The 14,054-nt window shown below is 42.2% G+C and overlaps 1 protein-coding gene across 3 annotated transcripts in view; it reads right to left on the bottom strand.

The window, feature by feature from the left end:
* Window positions 1-301: 301 nt before the first annotated feature.
* satb2 (SATB homeobox 2) overlaps window positions 302-14,054 on the bottom strand; it is a 45,367-nt gene continuing 31,614 nt past the window's right edge. For 2 of the 3 annotated variants that reach the window (XM_086144823.1, XM_086144821.1), the window contains exons 12-14: window positions 12,590-12,784; window positions 3,176-3,382; window positions 302-3,095 (exon numbers count right to left, since the gene is read on the bottom strand). In XM_086144823.1, coding sequence (XP_086000949.1) covers window positions 2,610-3,095; window positions 3,176-3,382; window positions 12,590-12,784 — 888 coding nt within the window. In that variant the 3' untranslated portion in view covers window positions 302-2,609. The remainder of the gene's footprint in view (window positions 3,096-3,175; window positions 3,383-12,589; window positions 12,785-14,054) is intronic. The other variant, XM_086144822.1, reaches the window with a different exon arrangement.

Consider the following 14,054-nt stretch of genomic DNA (forward strand, 5'->3'; position numbering starts at 1 on the left):
AGTGGGTCATTCTTTGAAGTGTTTGAGTGTGTGTTAGTGTTTCAGCTCTGTCTGGCCTGCGAACGGTTCTCATCTTCTGCTGTTCCGCGCACTGTTGCGATCCTCCGCTGTCTTGTGAAGTTGTTTTTAATCACTTCGTTGTCCACGTACCTTTTTGTATTTCCAATGGTTTCTGGTTTTATGAAATTACAAGTACTTCTCTTGTTACGATTTTATTGAAACTAAGTTAGTGAAGCCATCAAATCAGTGGAAGTGATTCAGAGATGAAATATCTTTTTTTTGAAACAACAATAACAACAGCTTTTTTTTTAATTCACATATTTTAATTCACTTCAACACAGAATGATGTAGGTTTTCATTGGAACTGCATTAAACCCTGACTCCTGTCATACAGAAAAAGCACACAGATATCATACAGAGTGAGAGTTGACGGGATAATTTGAAAGCAGGTCATCAGTCTGAGTGTAGCAGCCGATCGGGACGGTCAAACAATAGGGACTATCCATTCTCAGGTATCGTCATGAACATACATTTGTACACAACCGCACAAGACATGGAACATAAAAACAGCTTTCAAATGTTTTTTTTTTTAAATATTCTGGTGATTGTATTATCCTGGCACAATGCGATGAACTGATTTCACTGAGTTGTCCAAAATGACTCATTCATCCACACACGCACACTCACACACAAACACACACGCACACACACACACACACACACACACACACACACACTTCTCCCGGAACTCCCAAACTGGCTCAAACACTTAAAGTCACTCAGCAAAATAAAAAACAGATGCACATCAATAAGAATTCATCCAATTTTGGGTATTTACAGACATTAAAAGAGAGGAACCTGCCACATTTCTGTCAAGGCTCAAAAAAGAAGATTGTCATCAACTGCAGCGAAAAAAAGAAAGCTGGATTTCACTTTATTATTCTGTTATTTCTCTTTTCATCAGGACTTATTTACTACTTTTGGGAAAGAGAACTATAAAATAAAACATGACAGGATTTTATTTTTAACCAATAACATTCAGTAACTGCTTCTTTGCTTTTTCTTTGACTCTTCGCTCCTTTTCTTCCTCTACGTCTTTGGGGTAGAGTGCTCTTAATGCCTGCTGTTAACCAAATAACTGCCTTGAAAAAAAAAAACAAGTATAACCGAGAAAAAAAAAAAACCCCGATACTTAGAACCATGAAAATAAAAACTGAAGATAGCAATTTGCAATATTAACCATAACAACAATAATAACAATAATGATAATAATAATCATGGATAAAGATAGCAATAAATAGGGTTGGTGCGGTTTAGGTGCGGGTAGGTGTGGTGAAACACAAGACTGCGGGCACCACTTAGAGCGAGGAGGAGGAAAAGGGAGGAGGAGAAGGAGCAGGAGGAGGAGAGGAGGATAGAGGGAGTGACATGGAGACAAAGAGCGGAAGGGATGGACCTCGGCGCATAAAGTGACTGATTGTTTGGTTGCTGAATCTCCGCTCTGTCCCTGGCATTTTTCTCACCACATGTATGCAGACGATGCCAAGAGGAGGGGGTTGAGGGGTGGGTGGGGTCCTTCCCTCTGCGTCCTCTCCATGTCAGCCCACTGTCCTCTTGCAAAAAAAAAAAAAAACACCCAACTCCCCATCCTCCTCCTTTTGTGAGTCATATTCTTCTTTTTTTTAACCTCACAGTTTGTGTGAGAAATTGAACGAGGGTAAGGCGAGAATACATTACATCCACGAAACGTCTCTCTGAACAGTAAGTGCTAGTCGGACTTGTAGTGATTCTGGAGTGTAACGACGAAGTGAAGGCGTGGGTTTTTTGTTTTTTTTTTTGCTTTTTTTTTATTTGTCTTTTGTTTGCTTGTTTGTTTTGTTTTTGTCATCCCCCACCCCCAAAAATGGTTCAATGAAACCTTTCAGAAGACAAACAACTGCCTTCCGTCCAAGTTCTCAGGCAGGAAACAGCATTAGCAACATCAGTGTGTGTCCTGAGGATTATAGGCGACAGGAGGTCTGAGGAGAAGCCATGAGCCGGTTCACTAACGTCACAGAGGGGGTGAATTCAAAGTCTGCGCGTTGGGAGGTTGTCTATGTAACTGTGCTCGGACTTCCAGAGAGAAGAGCAGTCTTTGGCCAAAGCTGGTGAAACCCTGTTGCCCCTGGAGAGCCTTTTTCCTGGATGTCGGCTGATTAGGACGGAGCCCTGCTGTCAATTTATTTCGCTGACTGGAACATTTTTGCGGGTAGAGGGCAAGAGCGGTACTCACCCCACCTTTTTTTTCTCACTTGACGTGTGACGTTTACGCAATCGCGGCAATGTCAAAGCATGTGGCACAAGTCTAAAAATTTCTCTTCACAGATGTTTGTTTAAGATTGTCAAAATAAAGACTGTTTTTCATTTTAGCAATGAACATTATTTCAGGCCAGTGGTTTCTTGGTAAATCTGTGCCCACATAGACAATTTTCTCCCACTCAGCTTCTACGGAACCTCGCCGTCAATCAATTCATTTCAGATCCCTTATCTCATAATCATAGGAACTTTCCTCATCATCTCATCTCTGTCCCTCACTATTTCTCTACCCTCTCTGCTTTGGTGGACAGTCTCTACCTCTGGTAGTCAACCTGCTCCCGAGGACTAGATGAGGAGCTTCCAGGAGGCGGGGGACCACAAGCCCGGCCGAGGCCTTTGCCCTCGTCCTGAGCCAAGCTGTTCCCTAAGGACAGCTGGCTGGAATTAGAGATGGAGGAGGCCGGGGTTTGGCTGAGACCTCCTGTGCTCCCCCCATTCCCCTCTGATTGATAGATTTCCTCTGTCCCATCTTCACTGGACTCCGGGTCCTCTGAACCTGAAAGCAACTCTTCTTCCCGATATTCGCTGACGTCTACCCCCCCGCTGGCGGCAGCACCTTCTGTTAGCTCCTTGAGGCGGCCGTGGTGTTTGACGTGATAGCGCTGGTTCTGGAAGAACTTGATGATGGTGTGCTTGGGTAGGTCAAGCTGTGCCGACAAAGTGTGAATGGCCTCCTGGTCTGGATACAGGCCGACATCTTGGATGAAGCTCTGCAAGATGCCCAGGGCCTCTAGAGAGATCTAAAATTGTAAAGATAGTTTGCATTACGAGATGCTACTGGCGGAAGCCATCACTATACAAGCGCTGAGCAGAACCGTACCTTTGTGCGCAATCGTGGCTTCTTGTTGCTTCCAGAACTACCGACAGCCCCGGGTGGACACCCCCCTGCAGCCCCGGTCCCCGTGTTCTGTGACCCGTCCTCACTAACTGGGACCGACAGCGGCTCCTCTCGCATTGGAGAGAGCCGGTGCTCTTTCACCTGGGCCGGGGGTGGTCTGTGGAGCGTCTGCCGGGAAAGGCAAAAGAGCTAATTAATGGGGCGCAGTGACCCCTGATCAAAACAATGGCCCATAAAAGAACCAAAATACGGTTTCAGTTCATCTGAACCGCACAATCAAATGTAATTTCAATCTCGTCAAATGTGAAGATGAGCATCTGAAAAAGCCTGTCAAAGAAATATTTTGCAGGTAACAGGCTGAGTAACCAGTTGTACCCTCTGGGACACAGTAGTCAGACTGCAGGGTGAAAGAGGGTGAGAGCAAGTGTGTCACGGCAGGGCGAGCTGTAACAGTCTATTAACCACTTCTCAAACTGATACGTGTACCTTTGACCTGGTGTGTGTAAGATTAGCTTTGGTTAAACGCGCGCTTGTCTGTTATTAAAAACACTATTTAACCAAGTCACTTGGAAAACAGAGAGGAACAGAGTGTATCTTTGACCCATATACAGATTTTACCCCCAAACAACTGCAGTTTCAGTCATAAATTTAATCAAGTAATATGACAATTCCCGAGGAGGAGGGTATGGAACACTTTAAGGGTTTGATGAAGACTGGCGCTCAAATCACCTACATATTTATTTGTGTTTCCATATCTAATAGCAGGTTTGATATGAAATTCAACACTAAAAATGGAGAGTTAATTTGCAAACATAGATAAAAAATGTCAATAGTGCAGGATATAAGGTTTGATGCTCAATCTGAGAAATGCTTGTAAAGACCTACCAACAGAAACAACAACTGACCGACTGTCTTAGCAACTATAATAATTTGTAAGAAACGCCTAAGCCAGGGAACTCAACGGAACCTCGACCCTAAATAGAGGACGGGGGACGTAATGAGGAAAAGGACTTATTAATGATGGGTGGGACCAGTGGGCAGAAACTGAACCCCATGAAAGTCAGACAAAGTGTGAGGGCTTTTTGACAGCGATGAGAAGGACAGGGTGAAGTGTTGGGAGGGAAAGTGGGACTTGGGTTGTTTGTCAGAAGGTGGTGGCTGTTGTGAAAGCGTTGCGGTCGTGTCCTGCCCGCTTGCTTTAAGAGCAGGGAGGGGCCTCCCCACTGGAATGCCCAGCTATAAATCTGTGGCGCATTAAAATTAAAGGACCCACATAAAGATAATAGTCATTCTCTCCATCTCTTCAATAATAACAGGGTATTACTTAAATAATACAGGGCAAGCCAGACCATGAAATTGCTCCGATTTCATTCACAGGGGCTTTATTTTCAGGGGGGAACGGTCAGTTTACGGGAATTTTAGAAGGTTTTCCTTTTTTGCATGTGTGTGTGTGTGTGATTTCTCTCCACTCCCTCCCCCCGGCTCCTTTTGCTTTCACACAAAGTGACGGTTTTAGATATTGAGAAATGCCGGTAAGAAACGATGGGAAAACAATATGGGAGAGGGAGTGAGAGACCAAAATATCCACCGCCATGTACCTACACCAGGACCACACAGCCACGGACACCGCCTTGGATAAACTTGCACACACATATACTCAGCGACTACAACGAGGACATGGGGATTTGGAAACAATCCTCTTCAGACCCCCATCCTCTTTATGCTTATTTGTACTGACAGCAAGGACTCCAGGACCCATCACATGTGTGCGTGCCCCCCTGCACACCCACACAAACTCTACAAAATGACGTTACCAAGCCTTAGAAAATCGAGCCGATTGGCTCCTTCAAGAATCATCTTGCTTTCTCTCTATTCATTCTCTTTCTTCTATATTTGACCGTCATGTCGCACAGCATTATCCCTTTTTCCTTTCCTTTGACCTTCACACACATCTCTTTCCCCCAAAGGTCTAATGTATCGAGACACTAATGAAGCTGGCCCCTCTCAAACTAAGCCAACATGACTCCACATCTAAATCAGCAACAAACTGGTGGATGCCAGGAACCGGCCCCCGCCCCATCCCTGTTCCCACCTCCGACCCCACCCCACATCCTCCATGCAACTTGCATGTGTTATGCATTCTTGGAATGATATTGCAAAGATTGAAAAAAAAATCACAATAAATCTCCACTTTTACAAAAAAGCGTTGTTATTGTCTTTGCTGAGGTGAAAAACTATTAATGTCAAAGCAAAGTAATTTAAATCTTTTTAAATTTAAACTAATGTAGACAGTCTTGTAAAAATACAAAAAAAAAACATGTGAGCCTTTAACCCCCTGAGACCTGAGGTAATCTGTATCATACAGTTTTGAATTTCCCATTTATCTGGAACCGGTAGGACCTTATAATTCATGTCTCAGCATTGTTTATTTTTTTTCCTCTATTTTGATTAGATTTACTACATTACATTGCGGTAATAGCAGCAATGTGTTTCTTTTTCTTTCTTTACTAGAACATGATAAATAGAAGATGCTGTTTTGACTTCTTCCTTTAGCAACTGATGTCGCCATTGTTGGGATGAAAGATTGATCCACAATTCTCATGAATTTTCATGTCATACCAGATAAAAATATCCAGGTCTATCGCAACCTGTTGTCAAACTGCTTTTACGCTGTATTTCAAATTTGCTTCTGTAACTGGTGAGCAGTAACCAAAAAAAAATAACTAGAAATATGAGTGCAACAAGTAAAAATCAAGATAAGATTATAATGTGCGGAAATGTGAAACGTTTCTGAAACGAGGACACAGGGTCACTGGAGGTTAATATCCATGTTGACTCATTAGGGTTTCATGATGGGCACAATAAAAGGAAAATAAATTCCTGGAAACTGAAAGAAAAGATTGTGTGTCAGGGAGTTCCAAATGAAACTATTTTTCTATCCGATACAGCAGAGGATAATTTTTTCTACCAAAATACGTGACCCTTTCATAAATGAGTCATATGACATATGATGTTGCTCCGCCACTTCTGCGGTTCAAGTTTGGTTTAAAGTAAGGAGAAATTGTGGGTTAACAAGCTCTTGGTAAACTCTTGACTAAAAGTCAAGAGTTCATTGTTAGAGGGGAAAGCTCTCGCTTTGAAAGAAGGTGGAGGTTTGTGATGCTGGTTCAATGCCCCTCGCTTTCGGAGGGCGCTATTTGACTAAAACGCATTCCTCAATCGCAGGGCCACCCGACATTTTGACAAGTCAACATAAACAACTCTAAGGAGTGTCTGGTTCCCTGTTCGGGCTGAGTGCAACACTGCGTCATACAGGGTAAACAGGATTGTGGAAAAACTACCGGGCTGATTTCTACACAATTGGCTTGGAGGTGGAGAACGCGCCAAGAAATCATCTAGATTTTTAAAGAGATCTAATGTTTTCCCTTTTTGATAAACAGGGTAAGAAGTATTTGTTAAAATATTACTGTTTAGTATAAAATTTGAGTATACTGATCTAATATATATCCTTTCCATATTAAGAAAATGTATAGCTGCAGCAAGCATATGCTGAGCCAATTCTGAATAACAATATATATATATATATATATATATATATATATATATATATATACATACTCAATTTATATGCTTTCAGTTGCACAAGGTGAAAAATGTTTTTCTGGATTCTCTGTCATAGTAAGTAAACAATGAATGAATAAGTAAAAAAAATGCCCCCAATGAAAGACTCTGTCTTGCAGTTTTCTATTTATGTTGCTCAAACCCCACGGTATATTCGTCATCAACCCCCTCCTGCTGTCACTCCCTGCCGCTCTGACCATTACAGCGTGGAGGAGACAGCGTGTCACACCGGAGCAACACAATACTGCCCTGCTCCCTCCAAACCACAGCGGATCCCCGGCAGCTGAGCAGCTGGAGCAGTTCTTCTCATGGCGTGATTCCTGAAAAACACCTCTTTTTTTTTCCTCAGTCTCTCTGTCTAACCCCCTCCACCCCCCCCCCCCACCCCCCCAACCCCCTTCCTGACAACATTTTGAGTGCACTGCTGAAAATGAAGAACTTTGCTTTTGAACGTAAATCAAGGCAAATTACAGTGCAGAACTATGAAAGAATTATAGAACATGAAATATTCATCTTCTCCTAAATGAGCTCTGGTCCTCCAGGGCCCCCGACTCTCCCTCTCTCCTTCCCTGTGTGTGTGTAGTGGGTCGGATGGAGGTGGGTGGAGGCAGAGTGTGACACCATTAACACTGAGATAAATATGTAATAAAGGAAAGAAAAAAAAACTTTTCTGTAAGTTTTGTCCATGACTTAACCTTTCCTGTTAATCATCATGTGTTTGCTCTATTTCTCTCGCTGCCGCCTGTCACTCTTACAATTAAATGAGATTACTCATTGCACTTTTCTTTCTAAATGTGTGGAATTTTATAGAAGAAATGAAAGTATAGCTGTACATGCGTGTGTGTATATCTATATACATAAAATATACACACATGCACACATGCATATTCAAACACATTCAAGCTGTGTGTGGTATTTACTCCATTTATCTGTGATTAAGTAATTAACTTAATTGTGGTTTGCCAAAACTTTCATACCCCACCCTGTAACAGTTAATAAGAGGCCACCGGGATGAACTGAGAGCTGGCACACAGACACACACACACACACACACACACACACACACACACACACACACACACACACACACACACACAGACACACACACACACACGCACACACACGTGCGCGCCTGCTTACTCACAAATGCAGCAGAATAGATATGGGAAATGAGCATAATAGTGGAACATTTATTGGGTTTAAATCCAGTGTTTTTACATGGAGTTAATGCAAGTTCGAGAGATTGTCACTTGGACTACTTAAACAATATGTCAACATACCAAAAGCTTGTTAATTTCACTTTTTGGTCTAAGCCGAAGAAATTTGGTCAGTTTCTCATTTTTTTGGGACAAGCCAGGATAATTTCCTGAAACAGCTGTGCACTGTAGATTTCAGTAAATGTAACAGGAGTTAAGGAGCTGCAGATGTTTTGTTCTGGTGAGAACGTGCGGCAGCTAGGCGGTGTATGTGGTATTGACTCAAAATAAATCCCAGTGCCCGTTTTTATTGTAATGAGGAGAGATGTCAGCCAATATAACAGTGTGGTTCAATGATCCTGGAGTTTTGAGACAACAGTGAGGTCTATTACACGGAAGGATACTGATCCATTACAGGCTTTGGCTGCACAGTCATTTTAGTTTTTCATTACCGTTGTTTGAATTTACTGAGGCTTCTTTAGGACTGCGGAACTGAGGCTTACATATTTTCCCGCAAATATAACCGCCAGAGAATCACGGAATCGCTCATTTTTGGAGCAGAGCATCGATCCCAGACTGACCGACCTTGCAAATGCACCATCTTTACTCCGAAAAAGGGACGACCCGAGGAATTGTCAATCTAGTCCCTCTACTCTCCTCTCCTTGAGAAGGACTCAATTGCAAGAACATCCAATGGGATCGAGGGATCCTTAGACATATTTTCTGACTTAGAGATCTTTTAACAGAGCTTACATAACAATGACTCCACTTATTTAAAGCATCCCGCTAAACTGCGACAGAAGTGACGAAGCAGCGGCTTACACAAGATGAAGAACCTGAAATAAGTAACAAAACAGCCCTTTGCTATTTTTGCTGTGTACTGCGTGTGTGTGTGTGTGTGTATATGTGTTGGAGGGCATTAAGGATAATGTTGATTGTCAATCCACCTCCTGTATATTTTAAAAAGAAAACAGGGAGTTGCTTCAAAGGGCTGTTGTTTGCTTCTTTTCTTATTTGTTTCCTTTTGTCTGTCTTTTTTGGTGGGGAGGAGGGGGTAAACACACACAGACAAACACACACTCTCATCCACACATATATTTCTTCAGCAAAAAAACATGGTGTAAATTGTGTGTTTTTCAAGTCTATTTCATATGTCTGGGTTTTCGGAGACTTGGATTACACCACGGGGAAGAATTTCATTACGGGATATTTTGTTAGTTTGCATTGTTACATTTAAAAGTTTGGAGTCTCATAACTTGTTGAAAGGGAAGGTGTAAAATATTCTGAAAGTTTCTGAGTAATTTGTGGGGGAAAGAAATATTTCAACCCGCATTCTGTGGATACAGAGAGAGAAGATGACTGGATTTTCATTTTTGAGTGAACTACTGCTCAAACGTGCATCTAAACCTCCTTCTATCAACACTTGACGTTATACTAAATCTCACATATTAAAAACAGATTTCCATTGCGCATCATCTCATCGCATAATATTTACATTTGTTGAAATGGACTGTAAACATCATGATTTACCACATTGACAAGGATCATTTTCTTCTTTTGACACCCTCACCCTGTTTTAATTTAGGATTTAGGCAAGGTTTATGTTTGCAGAAATCACATATCTGGAATGGAAATGTGTCTTATTTATGTTTTTCCAGTCAAGTTTTTTTATGGGCGGGGGGGTTGGATGGGCCTCCAGAGAACCTTCGGCATTGGATTTGATCAGATATCCCTGCCTTTTCCTGACCACGGTCACATCCAAATTATATCATCAAATGTGTAAAAAAAATCATGCAGTAGTGCAAACAGTATTCAGACATACAGGCACTCCAACTCCACTGATTCTCAAATTTACTGCGTCACATCCTGAGAGCATTCACATTGAGAGTAAACACACTTACACACACTCACATCAGCATACAGTCAAGCCGTGTGTCTCTCTACCATCAGACGCCACACCTATCTTTATTACTTTTTATTTGTTATTATCTGCTCAGTATTTGTGCCCCAGGGGGATGAAGAGTAAACAAGGTGATGGGTGGTGTAGAACTGGAGGAAATGCCCCATTAGTTTTTGAAGAGGGAGGCAGAGGAGGGCTGGAGGAGAGGGGGGATCGATGCAAGAAACAGACATTTTCACTTCGTACTGTCTCTCACTATGACATCCTGTATGTCTCTGTATATGCTGCTCTGTATATGCTCAGATAATGCTGGATATATTCTACATTTATAATGCATACAGTTAATTGCATACAGTTTTGGCAAGCTGGATTGAAAATGAAAGTCAGGTTTAATGAAGGAATGAAAGCTACTACATCGCACTCAGTACGGCATCAATGAAAAACAGCCTAAATGCTGAAACTTCCGACTCCGTGTATTGAAGGCTGATAGGAATACAGAAAAGAGGCCGCGTCTGCACCATCAAAACATTCCTCTGCTCTTCTCACACTCCCAGCGAACACTAAAAATAAGGTTTACCCACACAACAGCCATGTTGCAGCCCTTCCACCCACACCAGGAGACACACAGCAATCGACCGCACAGAGATGCTGGTGATTTATTAATGGGAAATCATGTGTGTGTGTGTGTGTGTGTGTGTGTGTGTGTGTGTGCATATTAGTGTATTTTATGTCTGTCATCAGGCCCCCCTGTATCCAAGCTGAACTCGCTCCAACCTCAGGCTCCAGCTAGCCTGCCACCACAGGCCACACATGTGTCCCATCTGCCATACATTCACCAAATCTCACACTGATACTTGGTAATGTGAGCGCTCTTTTGTGTTTGGACAATAGAGGAGACTCTAAACAACCACAAAATACACATGAAAAATGAATGCGGTACCTTCTGAGGCCGTTCAATGAATCCAACCAGTTATGAGTATGTTTGTCTGTATGTGTGTGTGTGTGTGTGTGTGTGTGTGTGTGTGTGTGTGTGTGTGTGTGTGTGTGTGTCTATATACGTATGAGCTGTACTATACAGTAGCATGACCCTTTTCCGCGGTGTTGGCTTCTGATACAGTTCCATGTGTCAGGTGTGTGTGTGTGTGTGTGTGTGTGTGTGTGTGCGTGTGTGTGATTATGTGTGTGTTTGCATGCGTGCATGCGTTGCATGTGTGCGTGCGTGTGTCACTAACCCCAACAGCGTCACAATTCTTCCTGAGTGACATGGCCCCGGTGCTCTTATTCATATGGCTTCTGCAGTTAAGTGCGTCCCACAGCTAATTTGGCAGAGTCTGCCCTTATAAATAATTTCTTTATTGTTTTTTCTAAATTGATTTCTGCTGCAAGTCTGCTGGTATTTGTGCAAATGTGTGTGTGTGTGTGTGTCTGTGTGTCTGTGTGTGTGTGGCCACTCACACAGGCTGGGACCCCAGGAGTGGTGGACTAGAACAAGAAGTAACAGTTACGGTGCCTTTCCTCCCCTTCAGTGTCTGTTCAGTACTGAGATGCTTAACTGGCATCACATAGAGAGTTGCTTTATTGCAAAATAAAATATAAATAAAATAAATAAATAAAGATGAATTAAAAAAAAACTTTCAAAAGTGAAAGACTAATATCTCGGTGGAATTGAGTTTTACGGCCCTATACCCTTGGTGAATGAAGGAGAGTGGTGTCTTTTTTGTGTTTGTTTTGTTTTAAACCAAATGTAAAATGTTATAATCTAAAACATTATTCGGTCAGGAGGTTGACTTAATAAAATAATGTTATGGCATTCTTACAAAACCATGAAGCAGATTTTATGTACAGATCCTCTTAGCTGGGGAAAAAAGGGCCTCCTTTTGAAGTTGTGTGTCCATCACACACTCGACGCTGCAGGCAGACAGTGTTTTTGAGACAGACTGTGCCTTTGAGAGGGAGCTCTGTTTTGAGGAGCAAATGCATAACAAAAAGGGGATTGTTTATCAGGCCGTTGATAAAAAATGACCAAAACTTCACATGAAAAGTGTTAGGTACTCTAGATCCAGAGGGATGCAGGGGGAGTTTATCGTCGCTTTGTCCAAGCCATCAATCAATCAATCATAGTCCAAATAGGACAGGACAGCTGCACGCTGCTACAATTCATTCATTTCCAAAATAATGAAAGACAGCAATAGTTTTAAGATGGTTGTTATAGCTATGTAGATATGTTCATAGAATGCATATATATGTTCATGGAGTATATTGAGCGTTGAGAAGACAAAAATGTCTTTGAGGGGACCTTAACAGACAACAAGTGCACCAAATGCAAAAGAAAGTTCATTACTAGTCTCATTTTGCAAAAAAGCAACCTGATCTTTTTTACATTTTACTTATTTTTTTGGATCATGTTTCTTCAATTTAACTGCCATAAGAGGCTGTCGCAATTGACTAACTGAATGGTGGTTTTCCATGGGCCCTCGCATCTTCATCCAAAGTACCAGAAACTTGTTACGAAGTACTTGTTGCACAGGGAATTTTACTAGCCAGAAGACTTTTCTTATTAAACGGATTAAAAACGTATTAAAAAAAAGTTCCATTTGAAAGTTCCCATGGTTGTCTTTGACAAACAGCTGCATGTGAGGGAGATCTTCGATTTGAGCCAGGCTCGTGACCGGTTTCTACCTGTGTGTCCTGTGGCAGGTGCAGGACGGTGTGCAGCCTCTCTGTGTGATGGTGCCGTGACTCCTCTTCGTATGCCAGGTCCCTATCAGGCTGCGGCAGTGACAGGAACCTCCGGATGGTGCACAGGTTCTCCCACAGTGTGCGGTTTTCTGGGCTTGGATTTTCCTTCCACCGGAGAAGCTCACACAGCCAACCCTGGGGAGAAAAAGACGGGGTCGGGGTTAAAGAGTGATGTGGGATCACATGTGTTTCAAAGGAGTTCCCTTGTGACCTTTCTCACTTCTCAATAATGGTCTACAACATGATAGTACCAAAGACCTTTAATGATGGCGACATAGTTCCTCTCACTTTAAGTCAGTTTCAGCCAACTTTCATTAGCTGGACTTTCATTTGACCACCTTGAATCCTCATTTTATGATTTATTATTTATTAATCCCTCATGGGGAAATTCCTTCTCTGCATTAACCCATCATGGACGAACCATGAGCAATTGGCTGCCGTATATCAGTGCCAGGGGAGCAGTTAGGGGTTCAGTGTCTTGCTTAACAATACTTCGACACACTAGGAGGAGCTGGGAATCAAACCAGGAATGTTCAGTTCCAAGGACAATCGTTCTACCTCCTGCCCCAATTACCATACTGCTTGATGTCTTTGTCAACATATTTTTCATGGGCACCCTTTAGCCAATGTAGTGATCGAGAATCAGCCACCAAGAGTCACCTTCATCATCACAAGCACTCAACTGCTGACAGCCTCATTCACAGAACAACAGCGTGCAAGAGACTTGTGAGAGCTGCTGCCGACACTGCTGCTGCTGCAATGAAATTTATGTGACCAAATAACGGGATCATGGTTGGGTGTGTGTTGTCTGGCACAGACTCTGTTTTGGAAGACTTAAAGGGGGATGAGTGTCGTGAACTGGAAATGTTATGAGCAGAGTTTTGAGAGCGGAGTCATTGGTCCAGTGAGTCATGACTTTTTCAGATATTTAACAAGCCACGAGAGTCCAGGAAGACAACATTCTTTATTTTGCATTCTTTGTATTACAGTTATATAAAAAATATATATTAAAAATAATGCAAGATTCACATGATTGTCAAGACCTATTTCTTTGGACTATGTAACTATGTTTCATTTAAGTGTACACTTATTCCTAATTTCTGTCTCTACTGGAACATGTTTACTATAATTTCCATCAAATTATGAGGCTTCTGGTTTGAAATTTTCTCATCTGGCAACACTATGCATGTAGGTCAACAAGCTGGTGGAAAAAAAGATGAGAAAGAAGGGAAATAGGGAGTTGAGTTCCTTTGCTTTTCAAGGGTTTTAATTCCAAAACAACCTAAATGAAGTGGGTGAGTCGGTGAGCGTGACCCTATTTTCACACCACAACAACAAAGAGGAAGGGGAGAACAGCGCCATAATACGCTGTTATCCAATGACAATTAAGAATTTACAGTACGGG

Source organism: Fistularia commersonii, chromosome 4 (genome assembly GCF_037954325.1).
Source record: "Fistularia commersonii isolate RoL2024-O1a breed Wild chromosome 4, RoL_Fcom_v1.0, whole genome shotgun sequence".
NCBI lineage: Eukaryota > Metazoa > Chordata > Actinopteri > Syngnathiformes > Fistulariidae > Fistularia > Fistularia commersonii.